The sequence below is a fragment of the Panthera onca genome, chromosome B3, assembly GCF_046562875.1.
Source record: "Panthera onca isolate mPanOnc1 chromosome B3, mPanOnc1 haplotype 2, whole genome shotgun sequence".
NCBI lineage: Eukaryota > Metazoa > Chordata > Mammalia > Carnivora > Felidae > Panthera > Panthera onca.
Window position 1 is genome coordinate 39,733,094 of NC_138344.1, and position 20,084 is coordinate 39,753,177.

At 45.8% G+C, this 20,084-nt stretch overlaps 1 protein-coding gene and 1 long non-coding RNA gene across 5 annotated transcripts in view; one reads left to right on the forward strand and one right to left on the reverse strand.

Annotated features, from left to right (window-relative positions):
• Window positions 1–1,149, forward strand: part of IGDCC3 (immunoglobulin superfamily DCC subclass member 3) — a 41,436-nt gene extending 40,287 nt beyond the window's left edge. The window contains exon 14 of the mRNA XM_060618251.2: window positions 114–1,149. Coding sequence (XP_060474234.2) covers window positions 114–338 — 225 coding nt within the window. The 3' untranslated portion in view covers window positions 339–1,149. The remainder of the gene's footprint in view (window positions 1–113) is intronic.
• The window catches only part of LOC132668990 (uncharacterized), a 37,362-nt gene that overhangs the window by 547 nt on the left and 16,731 nt on the right, over window positions 1–20,084 (reverse strand). The window contains exons 1-4 of one of the 4 annotated variants that reach the window (XR_013556326.1): window positions 12,783–12,874; window positions 3,842–4,048; window positions 3,205–3,307; window positions 962–1,079 (exon numbers count right to left, since the gene is read on the reverse strand). This is a non-coding gene — a long non-coding RNA (uncharacterized LOC132668990). Of the gene's footprint in view, window positions 1–889; window positions 1,080–3,204; window positions 3,308–3,841; window positions 4,049–7,810; window positions 8,589–12,782; window positions 12,875–20,084 lie in introns of those variants that run through there. The other 3 variants (XR_013556325.1, XR_009605921.2, XR_013556324.1) reach the window with 3 other exon arrangements.

Below are 20,084 nucleotides of genomic sequence, written 5' to 3' on the forward strand. Positions count from 1 at the left end.
GTCTAGAGACCCTAAGTCCCAAGTGGGATTGGGTCCAGAGCCTGACCCTCTGGCTGGGGACTCATGGGCTCTGGCCCTCATGCTGATGCCAGTGTGACTGGCCCTTTCCTCAGCAGGATCCTGGGGACCCTGCCCTGTGTGAGGAGACCCAGTTCTCCATGCTGCCACTTGAGGAATTCAGCCTTCTGGAGGAGATGACATCAGAAGCCAAGTCCCCCTTCGCAGGCCCTGCAGCTGCCCTGCCACCCCAGGACGGAGGCCCCGGGTTCCTCAGTGAAGGACAGGCTACTCGGGCCTCCACAGCACCAGCTGCCCAGCCAGCTCACTCAGGCCAGTAGCCAGTGTCTGGCAGGCTCCGGAGGGGGCAACCCCCCATTCTCAGGTCAAAGGCAAGATTTCTCCTGTCATGTGGGACTCGGATGGGGGCTTCCCAGCATTTCTGTCCTGACTGCCCCTCAGGTTGTCAAGACCTAAAGTAGCCTCAGCAGGGACCTCCCTCCCTAGAACCTGGAGGGGTTCCTTCAGGAGCCCCTCCCTTGGACTAATGTCCCCCCTCACCTCTGCCTGGTACCCACATGACTTGGAACTGAACTAATGTTTTCCTTTAAAAAAAAAAAAAGAAAAGAGAGGGGAAGGTGAATTAGACTCCAAAAATACGCCCCTGCTGTGGCTGGGCCCCTGACACTGTCACCCTCCACTGACCTTGTTTTCTCAGGATGGATTTTTGCTGTTTGGCTCTCAGCACCTACCTCAGCCGGAATGAATGTTCTTGGGGGAGTTGGGCCGTGGCCTCAGCCCCCATCCCCAAACAGAGCCCCAAATGCACTCCTACCTCAAGCCCCTGTAGGGGCACCCCCCTCTCCCTTCCCATATTGTTGTCAAGAGTTTAAAAAAAAAAAAAAGAAAAAGAAAAAAAAAAAAAAGCACTTCCCCATTTCCAGGTGTGAAAGAAAACATCTACCTCAAGGCTCGCTGGCTCTCCGGGCCTGGTTGTATCACTGGACCCTCCTCCTGCCCGCAGCCCTTCTATTGCTCCCCCAGAGAGGAGGCTAAGTCATCAAGGGCAGGCCTCTCAGGAACTACAGAAATAAAAATGGAATTGGTCAAAGAAAATATGAAAAAAAAAAAAAGCCAAAAATGAGAGGAAAATTTGTTCCTTAAAGTATAAATTGCTCCAAACCAGCCACCTCCCAGCATGCTGCCGTTGCTCCTCCTTGTCCGTCTGTCCACTCCCGTTCCTACCCCTCAAGCCAACTGATCCTCAACTTGGATCCCCACGACCCTCTCTCGGCCTGAGTGGGGGCGGGGGGATGTCACCATGCGGCCTGCCTCCTATTCTGCCCAGAGACACGGAGACCCTGGAGCGGACTGGGCGTGTGACAGGTGTGTGAGCATGTCGGACAGGGAGATTTCCCTGGCACAGATGCCCAGCGCTCTATCCCATGGGACATGGCCTGTTTGACCCAACCCCCGAACAGTGGAACGACCACTGTCAGCAGATGTGGCTGGAAGATATTTTTATACAAGGTGTGTTTAAAGATTTATGTTCTTGTGACTTCTTGTTTTTCCTTTCTGTTGTGTTGTTTTTCAATATACTTAAAGTAGGAGAAAAAAAAAACAAGGAAACAAATACCTATTTTTGGTTAATTCATTTTTTTAAATAGAAGTAAAACTTTAGACCATAAAGTCCCTGACCCCCAAACCCTAAAGTTTAGTTAACTAGCTGAAGAAGGTAGAATTTGTGGTGTTTTCCTAGGAGACTGGAGTCATGTCCACGTGGACTCGGGAAAGGGCAGCCTGCCCCTTCTCCCAAATGCTGGGCCTGTGCCGACGGCCCCTCAAAACTCCCATTCTGTCCCTGCATTGGCCTCTCTGCACCCCCCTTCATCCTGGAACCCCCTCTCCCGTGGGAAGAGCGGTCTGGGGTAGGAGAGGGATGGGAAGCCCGCTGGCCTGACTTGACCTGAGTTTTGTCACACTCTACTCATTCTGACTGAATAAAAGTCCTGTTGCCAAAGTGAACCTCGAGTTTGGTGGTGGCTGTGTCAGGTCCTGGGGAGGGTGGGAGTACAGGGATTAGGGCAGCCAGGGGTGGGCCAGGCCGACTCTCCCAAGTCAAAGCCCAGGATAACAACAGCCCCCTGTGTACCACTTACAGGCACCATGCACGCTGGGCTCTCTCCACACGTAGGAAGCTTCCCTGGGTCCTCAGGACCTTCCCAAGCGGTAGTCTAGTTATTGTCCCCTCATTTTACAGATGATGAAATGGAGAAAGGATAAGACAGATGAAGGAAATGTCTAAAATCTCAGCCAGTTACGGCAGGATCAGAGTTTGTATCCAGACCAGGCCACTTGATTCCACAGTCTGTATTCTGACCACTGCTCTGTACCTCCTCAGCTGGCAGTGAGGAGTCTGAGACTAGCCCCTTGGCCCTAGTGACAGCTCACCAGTACTGAACCAGGTACTTTTCATGCACTGTCTACCAGAAAGGACCATTTTCGTCTCCACTCCAAAGTTGAAGAATGGCATCTGGCTGATTCTTTCCAGGTCACACAACCAGAACTCGTGGCCAGCCCTCTCCATTACTCCCTGTCCGCTCCTCAGTCCAGGCTCCTGAAGCCAGGTGTCCGGAGCTGCCAAAGCTTGGGGTAGGCCAAGAGAGATTTGGCTTCAAGGTGGTTGTACGGACAAAAATCTGGAGATCTCAGAGGACCTTAAGCTTAGTAGAAGGCAACAGTGCAACTGCTTAGAATGTCCGTGTTGCCTCTACTGCAGAAATGGAGAGTCAAGGCTCAACCTGGGAAGTTCCGCAGGTCTAGAGGGCTGGGATCTGTACCCAGAGGCACCTTTTGGGAGGAGCAAACCAGCCTAGTGGTTTGCAAGCTGGGCTTCTCCAGCTGTGGCTAGAGGTCGGGGGGCAAACCTCTCTGCGGGGGGATTCCACTCTCCCTGCCCACACTCAGCCAGAGCAGCTCCACTTTTATGTCTTACATGTTGTACTTTTCATGAGATTTCATTTGAAAGCCCCTGGCCTGGCACTTCTGCCCACGGTCAGACCAGAAATGGTGTTGTGGATGCTGAACCAAGAAAGAGAAGCCTGAGACCACCACAGCACCTGTTCTGAGTCTCCAGGGGAAGTGGTTGATTTGCCCTGATTTTCTCAGAGAAAAGATCTAAGCCCAAATAGAGACGCAATACCTCACCTTTCTTTACATGGAACTTTGCAACACAGGAATTCTTCAACACAACCAGCCGTCCAAGGGCTGCCTGAGAAGATGGTGGGTTTGTCATCTGTTCAAGCAGATCCTGCAGGGGGCGAGAGTAGACCAGGTGAACCTCCTGCAGGGGGTGAGAGTAGACCAGGTGAACCTCCTGCAGGGGGTAAGAGTAGAACAGGTGAACCTCCAGTGTCCCTTTCCCCTCCAAGAGTCCAAGATACCAGTACCTTCCCTCGGGAGACATCCAGAAACATTTAGAAACCACCTAATACGACCCATGTAGATGTATGCAAATTACATACAAATTACATGCAAATATAGGCAGGGCCTGTATAACAAGGCCAAACCAGGCTAAGGTAAAGGGAAGCAGAGTTCCAATTAGGAAGATTCACAGAACTAGGCGTCAAAGCCGGAGGGGCCTGGCTGGAATCTGAGTCCTGATCTCAAATAGTCCCACAGCCTCAGGCTGAAAACACCCGTCCCCATCCTCCCCCCACCACACACTATCTTTGGGCAGAAAACAGTAGCAGCTAGGACTTACAACCTGCTCCAATTGTCTAATGCTCTATAACAAGCCACCACACAACTTAATGGCTTAATCTAACATTTATTTTATTCATACCTTTGCAGTTTGGGCAGGGCTCAGCAGGGACAGTTGTGGGGACATCAGCAGTGGCAGCTTGAAGCCTGGGGCTGGAATTATCTGAAGGCCCGCTGGCTCTCATGTCTGGTGGCTGATGCTGGCTGTCGGCCCCAACACCCGCATGTGGCCTCTCCATGTGGCCTGGGCTTCCTCACAGCATGGTGGCTGGGATCCAAGGATAAGCAACTAGAGAGAGCCAGGCAGAAATTACATCATCATTTCAAATCTAACCCTGGATGTCACGTGGTGTCACTTCTGCCATGTTCTACTCATTAGAATCAAGTCACTAAGCCTGGCCATGTTCCAGGGGAGGAGACTTAGGGAGTAGAGTCAAAGTTATGGACATGTTTTAAAACTGTCTCAGGACCACTTTGGGGGACAAGTGGAGAACAAGTGAGCTGGGGGGCTGGGTGAGCAGGAAAGCTCCCCCTCAGAGGACATGGCATGAAGGGGCTGCTGCTGGGGCTGCTCCCAGGGCTGCTCCCGATGCCTACACAAGCCCTGTATATGGGCCACATCCCAATTATTAGTGAAGATGGACACTGGTGTCCAGTCCTGAGGCCAATGCGGGGGGCGGGGGGGAACCAGGCCCATGTGAATGCCTGGAAAGGCGCTTCTCTACTGCCTGTTCCCTCTCCTCGTGCAGTAAGGGGGGAAGCTGGTGCAAGCCCAACAGCCCCATCCCAGCCTGGGATGCTAGACCCCAGAATGACAGAGCCAGAAGGGACCAGTGACTCTCTCATGAAACAGCTTGTGTCACCCTGTGCCGTGTGCCTATTGCCACAGTGCAGGGTCTGGTCCTGGCCATCACTCCAAAATGCTCACTGCCTGGGGCTCCTTCTCCCCTGAATGCCAATGTCCTGTGCTGTTCAACTTCCTGCACTTATTTCCTTGCCTCACAGTCTGACTCCCCACTATAGGAATTTGTGTTCCCAGGGCCCACTTAGTACCTATTGAATGAAGGCATGCAGGAATGGGACATCTAACTGGAATGCTGGGGACACTGTCATGAAGTTACAAAGAAAAAACTCTTTGGGCCAATCCCTGGCTAGCATGGTATCATCTTGGGTTAAACAACAGGGGAGTTTTGCACCTGGAAACTTGGGGTCATTCCTCCCGTGACTAAGCCTCCAATTATTGGGGATGAGGTGGGAGGAGGAAGAACTGGAGTCCCGGGAGGAGTGATTTCTCTTCCATGCCCTGCTCAGGTATCAGCTTAGAGAGGTCCTTCTTTAACTGGAGTTTAACTGGTGGCTCAGTGGCCACATACCCTCAGATTTTAGCTACCTGGGAGCTAGCCCAGAGCTCACACTCTGTTGTTGAGAATGATGAGCTCTGTCTCCTAGTGAGAAGCATGGTATGTTCTGGAGCCGAGGTGGTGCTCTGGCCCAGCTGGAGTCTGGCTGATGTGGTCTGAACCCTGTGCTCAGCCATTTCCTAATCATGCGACCACAAGCAGATGACTTAACTTCTTTAGGCCTCAGTTTTCTCATCTGTAAAATAGGGATAATATGCTCCTACCTCAAAGGGTTGTTAACTCAGTTGGCTTCTTTACAGAAACTGATAAGCTAAGCCTAAATTCATATGGACCTTGACTAGCAAAACAATCTTGAGAACAAAGAACAAAGTTGGAAGACTCACACTTGCTGATTTCAAAACTTACTACAAAGCTACAGTAATGAAGACAGTGGGGTACTGACATAAGGACAGACATACAGATCAATGAGATAGAATTGTGAGCCCAGAAATAAACACTCACATATATGGTCAATTGATTTTTGACAAGGATATCAATACAGTTCTTAGGGAAATAAGAGACTTTTCAACAAATGGACAAGTCGATATTCACATGCAATGGAATGAATTTGGACCCCTACCTCACACCATGTAAAAAGAAATTAAAATGGAGCAAACACCTAAATGTAAAAGCTAAAACAGAAGAAAACATAGATGTACATATTTGTAACCTTGGATTAGGTGATAGCTTCCTTGACATCATGCCAAAGGTACAACAGATAAAGTGTGCACCATCAAAATCAAAAACGCTTATGTTTCAAATGAAACCATCAAGAAAATGATAAGACAAGCACAGAATGGGAGAAAATATTTGCACGTCATATTTCTGATAAAGGATTTGTATCTGGAATATATAAAGAACTCATGATTCAGTAATAATAGCTCAATAATAAAAAGACAAGTAGCCCAATTTAAAAATGGGCAAAGGTGGGGCACTTGGCTAGCTCAGTCAGAAGTGCACACGACTCTCGATCTCAGGGTCATGAGTTCAAGCCACACATGGGTGTAAAGATTATTTAAAATCTTAAAAAAAGATAGATAGACAGATAAAAATGGGCAAAGGATCTGAATATACATTTCTGCAAAGAAGATACACAAATGGCCAATAAGCACATTGATGAAATAAATAAACAGTAAAACCACAATGGCATATGACTTTGTTGCTAATAGCATAGCTGGAATAAAAAAGTCATGTAATATCAAGTGTTGTCGAAGATGTGGAGAAATCAGAACCCTCATACACTGCTGGTGGGAATGTGAAATTGTGCAGCTATTGTGAAAAGCAGTCTGCCTATTCCTCAAAAGGCTGAACATAGAGTTACTAGATGACCAGCAGTTCTATTCCTAAGTATATATTGAAGAAAAATGAAAAAACAAAAGTTTACAAAAAAACTTGTACATCGATGTTCATAACTACAAGAACTATGATGGGGCTCCTGGGTGGCTCGGTCAGTTGAGCATCCAACTCTTGGTTTCAGCTCAGGTCATGATCCCAGGGTCGTGGGATTGAGCCCCGTGTTGGACTCAATGCTGAGCATGGAGTCTGCTTAAGATTCTCTCTCTTTCCTGCTGCCCCTCTCTCCCGCTTGCTCTCTCTCTCTCTCAAAAAAAAAAAAAAAAAAAAATCTGTGATAGATAAAAACTGGAAATAACTTAAATGTCCACCAGCTGATGAATGGATACACAAAATGTGGTATATCCATACAATAGGATATTATTTAGCAGTAAAAAGGATGAACCTTGAAAACATTAAGCTAAGTAAAAGAAGCTAGTCACAAAGGACCATGTATTGTGTATGATTCTGTTTGTACAAAATGTCCAGAGTAGGCAAATCTATAGAGACAGAGAACATATTAAGTGGTTGCCTAGGGCTAGGGGTTAGGGGAAAATGGGGAGTGACTGCTAATTGGCACAGGGTTTCTTTTTGGGGTGATGAAAATGTTTTAGAATTTTCTATGGTAATGGTTGCACAGCCATATATTAAGAACTACCAAGTTGCCTACTGTAATGGGTAAGTTGTATGGTATATGAATTACATTTTGATAAGGCTGTGATTTATTTTTTTTAACGTTTACTTATTTTTGAGAGAGAGAGAGAGAGAGAGAGTGTGAGTGGAGGAGGTACAGAAAGAGAGGGGGACAGGATCAGATGCAGGCTCTGTGCTGACAGCAGAGAGCTACATGTGGGACTTGAACTCAGCCACCCAGGTGCCCAATAAAGCTGTCACTTAAAACATTTAAAAGCAGCTGAAAGGACTCAATGAGTTTGTAATAAGGGAAGTGTGCAGTTTGTGTTCAAATAATCCCATTGTTACATACAGAGAAACGGGTGGGCAAGGCAAGGTGACCCAAGTGGAAGGTGAAGAGTGGGATAAAGAATAAAGTAAGCAAGTGGCCAACTCTTGATTTGGGCTCAGATCATGATCTCACAGTTCATGAGAGGTAGCCACTTGATGGGCTCGTGCTGACAGCATGAAGCCTGCTCTGGATTTTCTCTCTCTCTCTCTCTCTCTCTCTCTCTCTCTTTCTCTCTCTCTCCCCCCCCCCCCCCCCCTGCTTGCGCTATCTCTCCCTCTCTTCCTCTCTCAGAATAGATAAACTTTTTAAAAAGAAGAAGAAGAAGAAGGAAGGAAGCTTGAAGGGACCTCTGCACCTGTCCTGGCGTGCATGTGCTGGAGGGAGTCTCTGGACACAACATCCCAGCCTGGACGCTCCGCTCTCCCAGGAGAAGGGCTGTGACTGGAGGGGTTTGCTGCCACCCTGTGGAATTAGCAAGGATTACAGTTATGGGGACTTGGGTCTGATAGAAGCTAGCTGCTATGATGTGCTCAGCCCGTACAAGAGAGAAACAGACCAGGCCTTCAGTGAACTTTCTGTACAGGCTTGAAGAAAAATAATTGCAATCTATCCAAATACTTGGATGATAGCAGCAACAAGCTGTGGAAACAGAAGAAAATGCAATTCAGGGGTCCCTGGCTGGCTCAGTAGAAAGAGCATGTGACTCTTGATCTTGCAGCCGTGAGTTTGAGCCCCATGCTGGGTGCAGAGATTACTTAAAAAGAAAACACAATTCACATAAGTCTAGGATTAAGGAAGGCTTCAAAGAGGAATGGTGAGGGAGGCAAAGGCTCTGAGGCTGAAGGCACAGCAGGAGCAAAGGCATAGAAGTGTAAAAGGACATGGTGTGCTGCTTGAGCAGCCAGGAAGCTATCATCGGCTGCATGGAGCCTCTGTGGAGTCCTGAGTGCCCCCACGATAAAGATGATACCTCCGTTATTATTTCTTGTGGCATTTTGTAGAATACCTCCATATCACCTCATCTGAGTCTTCTCTAAGCCTCGTGGGGGGCAGGGCTGAACTTAATGTCATCTTTTCGTTTAACAGAAGTGGAAACTGAGGCCTGGAGAAGTGAGGTTGTAGAGCTAGGGCTGGAACATGGGCCTCCCTGTCTGCTGACTTGTTATCTGTGTACTGAGGAGAAAGGGGCAGGGGAACCCAGGGACAGGGAGGAGAGGGAATGGTCTAAACTGGCTGAGATGATGATTTTCTTTTTGAATATTAAGGAGAGACCCAGGAATGTCAGACCCAAGAGTAGGATGGTTGACAAAGTTGGGCATGTCCTAAAATGCGGGTTAGATCAGGAACCTGCCATAGCTTCCCATTGTTCCCAGAGCAGTACAACAGCTTTGACCTAGCATTCAAGGTCCCCTCACAAGAGGCAGTGTAATCCAGTGGCTAAGAGCACAGGCTTGGGTTTGTAATCCCCACTCAGCCGCTGTCCAGCTGTGACCCAGTGAATATCCCTTAACGTCTGGTACCATTTCCTCCCCTATAAACTATGGATAAGGATAGCACCCACCTCACAGGTTGTGAGCAGTAAACAAGTAAGTTATATAAGGCATTCAGGACCTTGGTTGCTATTAATTATTATTATTATTATTATTATTATTATTATTATTCAGAACAGAGCCTAATTCTTGGCTCCTATCATTGAGTCCAATCCTTCAAGTTGGACTCCTGGCTTCTCTAGTACACACTATGCACAATGGTGCCTCCAAGCCTTTCCGCAAGAAGTTTCCGCACCCTGGAATGAGCCCACTCCACTGGTCCCTTTTTTCGAGATCCTTTCAAACACTGCCTCCTCCTGATGTCTTCCCTGATCCTCTCCAGTTAGAACCACTTCTGCTTTTGCCCTTCCTCTGCACCTTGCTTAACCCTCTCATTCAGAGCTACTTCCTTCTGCAACAAATATGCACAAAATGTCTGTCATCCTTGCCTGGAGAACTTAGGAAGTGAGTTTCCTAAGGACAAGCATGGTGTCTTACATCTCTTTATGACTCAGGGAGAGCTGACATGGAGTAGCACTAACTCAATAAATGCTTGTGGAAAGAAAGCTAGAAAGCAGGAAAGCAAAGACAAAGGGAAGGGGGGAGGGAGGGAGAGAGGAAAGAAGGAAGTGGGGGGAGGAAGAGGAGAGAGAGGGGAAAGGTGACCTGGAAATGAAGCCAAGAGAGACTTTAAGAGAAACCAGCCCTGGCCATGTTTACCAAAGACTTTGGGGAAGAGACAGGAGACTGGGTGATTTGCAGCTCAGGTTCCTGGGCTCTTATTTTCACTCCTTAAGCCACAGCACTGAAAAGACTTTGAAAACCTCACAGTGGCTCTGGACTTGCTATTTAGCCTCTCTGAAGCTCCATTTCCTCATCTGTGACACAGATAATAATGGCACTTAATCTAATTGGGCTGTTGGGAAGATCAAATGAGAAAATAACTAGAAAAATCCTGGGCACCTGGGCCACAGTAAGTACTCAATGAACGTTATATATTAGGATGGTGATGGTTTGGTAGTTCTAAGAATTCCAGACATGTCCAAATAAAAGACTGCTCACTGCTGGGGAGGGTAGGTGCTTCCTAAGCTTGGAGAGATGCCTTTTGTCCTAGAGCCCTGCCCAGTGGTCACACAAAGGTCACTGAGTGTTTTCTCCAGGGCCTTCCCACCCGCCCCTGCAACAAGATACACAATAAAGCCTCCTGATTGCTTGATTAAAGGAAGTGGATACAAAATTAATTTCAATTTTAGGCCTAACCCTCCTAGCCTTTCAAAAAGAATCACACACCCTATTCCAATTTACACACTGAAACAATATGAAATTTTCCAGCAGGTTCTGAAGCCTTTGAAGTGACCAGACCAGACTATTGATTTATTTCCAGCTAACCTTTCTCTTTGAACCCAGAAGGGTCAAGGTTAATTATACAATAAAACACCCTGTGCCCAGCTGCCCCCTTTGAGGGCTCAGGGAGCCCCCAGACCTTTCCAAGCCGGCAAGCGGCGGATCGTATTTCTGATTCCTTCTCTGCATTCATTTCCTTCATCAGGACCCATTAAGGAGAAGAAAAAAACCTCAACCCCCTCATTTCCTCCCTGAGAGATAAATTTTAATTTGCTGGAAACCAACAAAGGGGATCTAAACCATGTTTCTAGGCTGCACCCTCAGGTTGAAAACTCTAGTTGGGAGCACAGCACCTATTCTGGGCTGGCTGGGAAAAGGGGGGAGAAGTGGTAGAGGGACGCAAAGAGGTACACACACACCCCCATTTGCCTCTCCCCCACAGGGGGAAGGGAGTCCCTGGAGGGATCGACTCTGTGGATGCTACCAGCGTGACCAGGTGCCTGACATGGGTTAACCCACTGGCTGAGGCTTCTCCTGTGTGCACTAGGTTGGCCCTCAACAGCCTCACCAGGTGGGCCCCATCTAATCCCTGCTTCCCATCACTGAAACAGGCTCGGATTGGTAACACACCTGGTTCCAGTTATCATAGGCAGGCAGTGGCAGGGCCAGGATTGGAACCCAAACTTTTGTTCTCCTTGTAAAATAATGGGTTCTCTTCCCCTGCGTCTTCCCACCCCAGGGAAACAACATAATGTAAAAGTTCTTTTTATTTCCATCATTAAAAGAAAAAGAAAGAAGATTCAAAGTTGTGATCTAATGTATAGTCCATTATCCAGTGTCCTCAGTTATCCCAACAATGTCCACCTTAGCTGTGTTTCCCAGATCCAGGATCCAACCAAGGCTCACACACTCTCTTGGCTGTCATGTCCCTTTACTCTGTGTTGTCCCAGAACCGACCCATCCTTCTCTGCTCTTCCTGACACTGACATTTCTGAAGGGACAAGGTCAGTGGTCCTGCAGAGTGACCCATGGTGTGGATTTGTCTCATGTTTCCTCCTGACTAGAGAGTCAGATAATATTTTTGCCACAAGCAATTCACATGTGATGCTATATTCATTTTAGCATCTGGAGTCCCATGATGCCAACAGTTTGTGATGAGGGACTTAGACTGATGTTTGTCCTTGGCCTTCTAGCGGCTTCTCAGGGTGGGCGTGCCTTTAGCATTGGCCACAAAGGAACATGCTTCCTAGGACTCTTCCGACCCACAGACTACAACGTAGAACCTTGGGAGGAAGTTCACCAAACAGCCCAAGACACATTTTCCCAGTTCTTCTCGCTGGAACATTCCCGTGTTGGTGTCAAGGCTCAACACCCATGTCTCCACCCCCATGAGGCCTTCATAAGTCTCAGAATAAACGCTCCCTCCTCTGCTCCACAACCCTCTGTTTCTGCCTCATTGTGTGATTTATCTTAAGGCAGTAAAGGTCACTGGGGAGCTCTTACCGCCGCCTCTATGTCCAGGGCCCACCATAGAAAGTTCTCCATAAATATTTGTCAAAAAAGCTATAATCCAAATAACACCAGCCTGCCTTGGGGGCAACCTCAGTTTTACATTTGAAAGAAAAGCCCAATGTCCAATAACAAATTGAAAAGCTATTTAAGTCTGCTGAAGAACCTGGAAGAGGTGCCAGCGGATGAATTAGACCGCAGGTCACATACCAGAGTCCTAAATATCCTCTTCACCCATCTTTCTCCCTATCATCTCATGGTCTTCCTTCACCTCCAAACCTCTCTGCTTTCTCTTCTTGCCCAAATCCCTCCTCTTTCACAATCAACTTGGTTCATCCTCAAGTGTAAGAAAAATGTATTGATTTAGTTCAAACAAGCAATACACAGAAGCATTCTCCTTGTCTGTTTATTTTTAAAGTTTATTTTGAGAGAGAGCACGTGTACATGCCAGCAGGGGAGGGGCAGAGAGAGGGAGGGAGAGAGAGAATCCTAAGCAGGCTCCACACTGTCAGCACAGAGCCCGACGTGGGGCTTGGTATCACAAACCGTGAGACCATGACCTGAGCTGAGATCAAGAGTCAGATACTTAACCAACTGAGAGACTGAGCCTCTCCTTGTTTAAAGGAAAAAAAAAAAAATGTTGTGTAAGTTCCCTCTCAACCATTCCAAGCCCGGTTCCCTCCTAGGGATAATACCATTATCAGTTTTGCGTATCCTTCCGGGCCTTTTTCTGTGGAATACAGACTTTCCTATATGGATATGCTAAACAATGTTTCCAATTTCCAGTGCTTCACGAACATCCTTGCATTGTTTCCCTGTGCTCATCAGCATGTGTTTCTGTACGGCAGAAATGAGAGGATTTGCTGGGTGTGGGGCACGTGCATTGTGAATCTAATCCAGCCCACCTAATGATTCCCTCCACCCCAAGACACTGTGCATCCTTACTCTCCGCCAGCAGTCTAAGATAGGACCAGGGCTGTTTTTCTTTCCTTCTCTCCCACGGCTGCTCTGAGGACCTTGGTGCAAGCGTGGTTTAACTTCTGTAAATCAATATGATACACCACATTGACAAAATGAAGGATAAAAATCATAGGGTCATCTCAACAGATGCAGAACAAAAGCATTTAACAAAATTCAACATCCATCTATGATAAAAACTCTCGAGGCACCTGGATGCTCAGCTGAGCATCCAACTTCGGCTAAGGTCATGATCTCATAGTTCATGGGTTCGAGCCCCGTGTCAGGCTCTGTGCTGACAGCGTGGAGCCTGCTTCAGATTCTCTGTCTCCCTCTCTCTGCCCCTCCACTGCTTGTATTCTCTCCCTCTCAAAAATAAATAAACATTAGAATAATAATAAATTAAAAAAAAAAACTCTCAACAATGTGGGTAGAGAGGGAATGTACCTAAACATAATAAGGGCCATATGTGACAAACTGACAGCTAACATCATACTCAATGGTGAAAAGCCGAAATCTTTTCCTATAAGATCAGGAACAAGACAAGGATGCCCACTTTTGCCTCTTTTATTCAGCATAATATTAGAAGTCCTTGGGGTGCTGGAGTGGCTCAGTTGGTTAAGTGTCTGACTTCAGCTCAGGTCATGGTCTCATGGTTCATGGGTTCAAGCCCCGTGTCAGGCTCTGTGCTGACAGCTCAGAGCCTGGAGCCTGCTTCAGATTCTGTGTCTCCTTCTCTCTGTGCCCCTCCCCGACTTGTGCTCTGTCTCTTCCTGTCTCTCAAAAATAAACATTAAAAAAAGGGGGGGAGGGTCCTAGCCATAGCAATTTGGCAAGAAAAAGATATAAAAGGCATCCAAATTGGAAAAGAAGAAATAAAAGTGTCACTATTTGCAAATGACATAATACTATAAATAGAAAACCCAAAAGACTCCACTATAAAACTGTTAGAACTAATAAATGAACTCAGGGGTACCTGAGTGGCTCAGTTGGTTAAGCATGTGACTTTGGCTCAGGTCATGATCTCATGGTATGTGAGTTCGAGCCCCACACCGAGCTCTGTGCTGACAGTGCAGAGCCTGCCTGGGACTTGCTCTTTCTCCCTCTCTCTCTACCTCTCCCCCAGTGACACATGCGTGCATGTGCGTGCTTGCACACACTCGCTCTCAAAATAAATAAATAAACATTAAAAAAAAGAATAAATGAATTTGGTTGCAGGATACAAAATAAAAATACAGAAATCTGAGACATTTCTATACAGTAATAATGAACTACTAGAAAGAGAAACCAGAAAAACTAGGAAAACAATCCCATTTACAATTACATCAAAAAGAATAAAATACCTAGGAGTAAATTTAAGAAGTGAAAGACCTGTATTCTGAAAACTATAAGACACTGATGAAAGAAATTGAAGAAGACACAAATAAATAGAAAAATATTCTGTGTGCATGGATCAGAAGAATTAACATTTTTAGAATGTCTATACTAGTGTAAGCAACCTACAGATTCAATGCAATTCCTAGCAAAATTCCAAGGGAATTTTTCACAAAACTAGAATAATTCTAAAATTTGTCTGGAACCACAAAAGATCCTAAATAGCAAAAGCAATCTTGAGAAAGAAGAACAAACCTGGAGGTTCGGAAATCCCATTCTCTGCTTTCAAACTATACTTATAGAGCTCTAGTAGCCAAAATGATAGGGTTTGGCAGGAGAACAGATGCATGGATCAATGGAACAGAATTGAGAGCCAGAGTTAAAACCACATATATATGGACAATTAATTTATGACAAAGAAGCCAAAAACATACAATGGAAAAAAGGCAGTCTCCTCAACAAATGTGTTGGGAAAACTGGACAGCCAGAATGCAAAGAATGAAAGTAGTCCACTATTTTACAACATACACAAAAATTAACTCAAAATGGATTAAAGATTTGAATGTAAGACCTGAAACCATAAAATTCCTCAAAGAAAACATAGGCAGTAAACTTCTTGACATCAATCTTACTGACTTTTTGTGGATCTGACTCCAAAGGCAAGGGAAGCAAAACCAGAATGGGACTATATCAAATAAAAGGCTTCCACAAAGCAAAATAAACCATCATCACAATGAAAAGACAACCTACTGAATGGTATAAGATTTTTTTCAAATCATATCTGACAAGAACTCATATAACTCAGCAGCAAAAAAACAAGCAACCCAATCAAAACATGGACAGAGGGGAGTGCCTGAGTAGCTCAGTGGGTTAAATCTCTGACTCTTGGTTTGGGCTCAGGTCATGATCTCACAGTTCATGAGTTTGAGCCCTGAATCAGGCTCTGCAACTGACAACATGGAGACTGCTTAGGATTCTCTCTCTCTCCCTCTCTGCCCCTCCCCCACTCAGGCTGTCTCTCTCTCTCAAAAAAAATAAATTAATTAACTTAAAAACAAAACAAAACAAAACAGGGTGCCTGGGTGGCTCAGCTGGTTAAGTGTTCAACTTTGGTTCAGGTCATGATCTCATGGTTCGTGGGTTCAAGCCCTGCGTCAAGCTTTGTGTTGACAGCTCAGAGCCTGGGGCCTGCTTCAGATTCTGTGTCTCCCTCTCCCTCTGCAACCCTCACCCCCCACTCACACTCTGTCTCTCTCTCTCTCTCAAATAAACATTAAAAAAAAAAAAAAAAAAAAAAGAGGCAGAAGACCTGAATAGACATTTCTCCAAAGAAGGCATATAGATGGCCAACGGGCACATCAAAAGATGCTCAACATCACTAATTTATTAGGGAAATTATCAGGGAATTCAAAACCAAAATGAACTATCACCTCACACTGGTTAGAAAGGGTGGAATGGGTGTTATCAAAAGACAAGAAACAACAAGTGCTGAAGAGGATAGAGAGAAAACAGAACCCTCATATGCTGTTGGTGGGAATGTGAACTGGTGTAGCCACTATGGAAAACAGGAAGGAGACTCCTTTAAAAAAAAAAAAAAAATAGAACTACCATATGATCCAGCTTTTCTATTTCTGGGTATTTATCCAAAGAAAATGAAAACACTAACTCAAAAAGATACCTGACCCCTGTGTTCACTGCAGCATTATTTACACCAAAAAAATGGAAACAACCTAAATGTCTATTCATATTCACATATATATATATGACATCTTCTTTATCTATTGATCCAAAGATGGAAGGATACACACACACACATATACACATACATATATTCATACATACAATGGAATATTACAGCTGAGTAATATAAAAGTAATAAAAAAGAATGCAATCTTGCCATTTGTGACAACATGGATGGACCTTGAAGTTATTATGCTAAGTGAAATAAAAGACAGAGAAAGACAAATACCATATAATTTCACTCATATGTGGAATCTAAAAACAAATAAACAAAACAAAAACAAACTCATAGATACAGAGAACAGACTGGTTGTTACCAGAGGGGAAAGGGAGTGGGGAGGGGGTGAGCAAAATGGGTGAAGGGACTCACTTGTATGCTGATAATGGTAAGTGGACTTTGAGTGGTGATTATTTTGTAGCACATACAAATGTCAGGTTATAGGGATGCCCGGGTGGCTCAGTCGATTAAGTGCCTGACTCTTGATTTCAGCTCAGGTCATGATCTCATGGTTGTGAGATCAAACCCTACATTGGGCTCCATGCTGGGAGTGGAGCCTGCTTAAGATTCTCTCTCCCTCTCCCTCTCTCTCTCTCTCCAACCCCCTAACCAAAAAGTCAAATTATAACGTTATATACATGAAACATACAATATTATATACCAATATTACCACAATTTAAAAATAAAAGAGATCCTAGGAGCTTTTCCTATTGGTAAACACCTAGTTCAATCCCAACAAGCACCATCCATTGATTTTAGCTGGTTTAGAAATGATTGAATCTCTAGACATTCTTGTTTCCAAGTTGGAATTATCATCTAGTTAAAAAACAAAATTCAACTGAGTACATTCTGTTTTAAGTAATCTCTGTACCCAATGTGGGATCTAATTTGTGACCCTGAGATCAAGAGTCACATGCTCTTCCAACTGAGCCAGCCAGGCACCCACAACAGAGAACATTCTCAACCTCTTACTGGCTTTTTCTCTTTTCTTTTCTTTTCTTTTCTTTTCCTCCTCTCTCTCACTCCCTTTCTATTTTCTTAAGTTATCTCCATGCCCAACATGAGGCTTGAACTCACCATCCCAAAATCAAGAGTTGCATGCTCTACTGACTGAGCCAGCCAGGTGTCCCTCTTACTGGCTTTCTTCAATGATTTATGAACAGAGTGGCATCTAATCTAGCAGATAGAAAGGAGCTCTCAGGAGCTATAAAAAATGAACTTTTATAGGGAGAAGAGTGTGGGAACAAAGAAGTTACACTAGCAAAAATCTGGATTGGTTGTGGCAAAGTCCCTATCTTTTAGGAGATAACAGGGGTCTATCTATCAAGCAGATGACCTCACTAGTGCTGATCTGATAATTTCTGATTGACCGGTTTAAGAGTGCATTTCTAGGAGAGCCAAAACTGTAAGTTAAGTCTTGGTTTGGTGATGAGGGGCTTGGCATAAATGACTCTATTATGGGCCTGTTGTCTTCTTTTTAACACTCACCGGGCCTTTTTCTTGTTTCCCTGTGTCCTTCTTTTTCCCTGGTCCCTGTCTACCTGTTTCTCTGACCCTCCAGTTCTCCTTGGCCAGGCTGGACAGTGCCCCTGGAGCCAGGGCTGGGAGTGAACCTGCTGTTACTGGGCCAAAACCCCACTCAAGTTCCCACCCTTTGCTTCTGCCCAAAGCGGGCCCAGGATGCATGCATGAGCCAGGCACAGGCTCACCCAGGAATCCCACCTGCCTAAGCCACAGCAAACCTTGCAAATTGTGTACCCTGGGGATGTATTACCTATTCAAGAACATTAACTAAATCTTTAAAAAAAATTTAAAAAAAAATTTTTTTTAATGTGTATTTATTTTTGAGAGAAAGGGAGAGACAGAGCGTGAGCAGGGGAGGGGCAGAGAGAGAGGGAGACACAGAATCTGAAGCAGGCTCCAGGCTCTGAGCTTTCAGCACAGAGCCCGATGCAGGGCTTAAACTCACAAACCACCACCCAGGCACCCCTAAATCTTTAAAAAATTTAAATCACCAGGCAATAAGTAATGAAGCTAAAACATATGCATACAAATACTTAGCATTTGGGAAATTTTTAAATGAAAAATAAAACAGTGTTAAAAAAAACTAAACTGAAGGGCCGCTGCGTGGCTCAGTAGGTTAAACGTCTGACTCCGGCTCAGGTCATGATCTCCCGGGTTTGTGGGTTCAAGCCCTATATCAGGCTCTGTACTGACAGCTCAGAGCCTGGGGCCTGCTTTGGATTCTGTGTCTCCCCCCTCTCTCTGCCCCTCTCACCGTCTCTGTCTCAAAAAGAAATAAACATTAAAAAATTAAAAAAATTTTTTTTTAATAAAATAAAAATTAAACTCTAGATAAAACACTGTTGGGGCACTTGGGTGGCTCAGTCAGTTGAGTATCCTACTCTTGATCTTGGCTCAGGTCATGATCTCATGGTTCATGAGCCACCCAGGCTGCCCTGTCTTTCCACTGTAATGTGGGCACATCATCCCTGTAATAAGGCACATATGTTTGTTTTCCAAAGCACCATTCTTATTCCATTATCTCACTTCATGATGACCCTTTGAGGGAAAGGAAGGCCCAGCTTAGAGATGGGAAAACTGAGGCTCTAAGAGAGATCGCCCAGGATCACAGCATAACAGGGACAGATTTTATCTCAAGAGAAAATAGGAAGGAAAAGAAATGCCATGTTCATAATTTAATGTTCTTACCAAGTCCTACAGTGTCAGTACAACCCCTTTTTAATTACCATGTGAAAAGAAAAGCTCCCCCCCCCCCCCCCCCCCCCGCCCCAGGCCTGTCCTCCCTGGCTTAGGTTTATTCATCTCCCCTCTCCTACCAGCCTCCCTCCTTTTGTGTCTTTGTGTCACATCTAGTTAGGCAATAATTTATCCTTTCAAGAAACATCTCTTGAGCCCAGGGAGTGCAGGGTAAATGAGGGGATACAGATGTGAATGATGGGCCAAAATGGAGTCAGCTGCTCTCACCTGCCTGTTGTCTGCCCACCATGCCCCCCCACCCCCGTCTCATTCCCTCTCTCCCCTTCTCCTACCCATCAGCAATGTGAGTCCCCATTTTGCTGGGTTCCATTACCCTGTGGCCGATACTGAAGAAAATAAAGATTAATGTGATATTAGCAAATGGGAACCAACAGAGACCCAAAGCAGCACATTTACAGAGGAAAGCCTGCATCCTGTGCCTGATTTCTGCTCTTGAAAAGCAGGCTGCAGACCTGTGGGCTCAGCCCCACCCACAGAGGCTGACACATCTGGGCCAGCAGGATGCTCCACCCCAGCCTCACAGACAAACCCCAAGAAATAGTAGCTGGCAAGCTAGGGCAGAGAAGAGGGCAGGTCTGCAAACTTGGTGGTGTTGTGTAGCATGCAGCACTTGGGATGAGTGTGTTTGTGCATATGTGTGTGTGCGTGCACATGCATTTGTAGATGAATGGGCACATGCACGTTTGTGTGTATTTATACACAGGTGTGTGCACTATGTGTGTGTGTACAAGTGTGCACGTGTATAAGCATGCACCAGCATGTCCAACCTGGCCATCTTGGCATGACCATACGGTCCTGCTATGGCCCTGTGGGGTCTTTCATCTCCATAGGGAGCAGCGTCTCTGACAGGCCTAGTGGGACCAGCTGTGGAACCAAAGTCAGGGGCAGTTACAATCACAGGCTGTTTGTTTCTGTCACACTCTTATCTCCACTTTCCTGAGCCTAGGGTTTAGCATCATAAAAAGTCAGAGCCTGGAGGGAAACCTGGAGATTACCTAACTCAGGCCATCCCCAGACAGATGGGGAAATCAAGCCCTGGAGAGGGTACCCGCAACGGGAGGAGGTCACACAGCTGGGACAAGAATCCACATCTCCCCACCCACTTTCACCCTCTTGCCACAACTGTACTACCTGAACTTTTGTCTGCCCCACAGTGTGCAAATGAGAGGCCAATGGTTCCCAGCCTAGGGCTGAGGACACAGCAAGGAGAAGGTGGTCTCGGAGTTGGGAGGTGTTTCAACATGTCTGAAAGAGGTCTTCAACTACCTCTATTTTGACCTCAGTCTGAACTTTCTAATTGATTAAATTATTTCCAGCTTATCTCTTGACTCAGGCAAAAGACTGTGGGCAAAGCATCCCTTGATGGGAACTAAAACTATCCCCTCAAGCAATAGGGA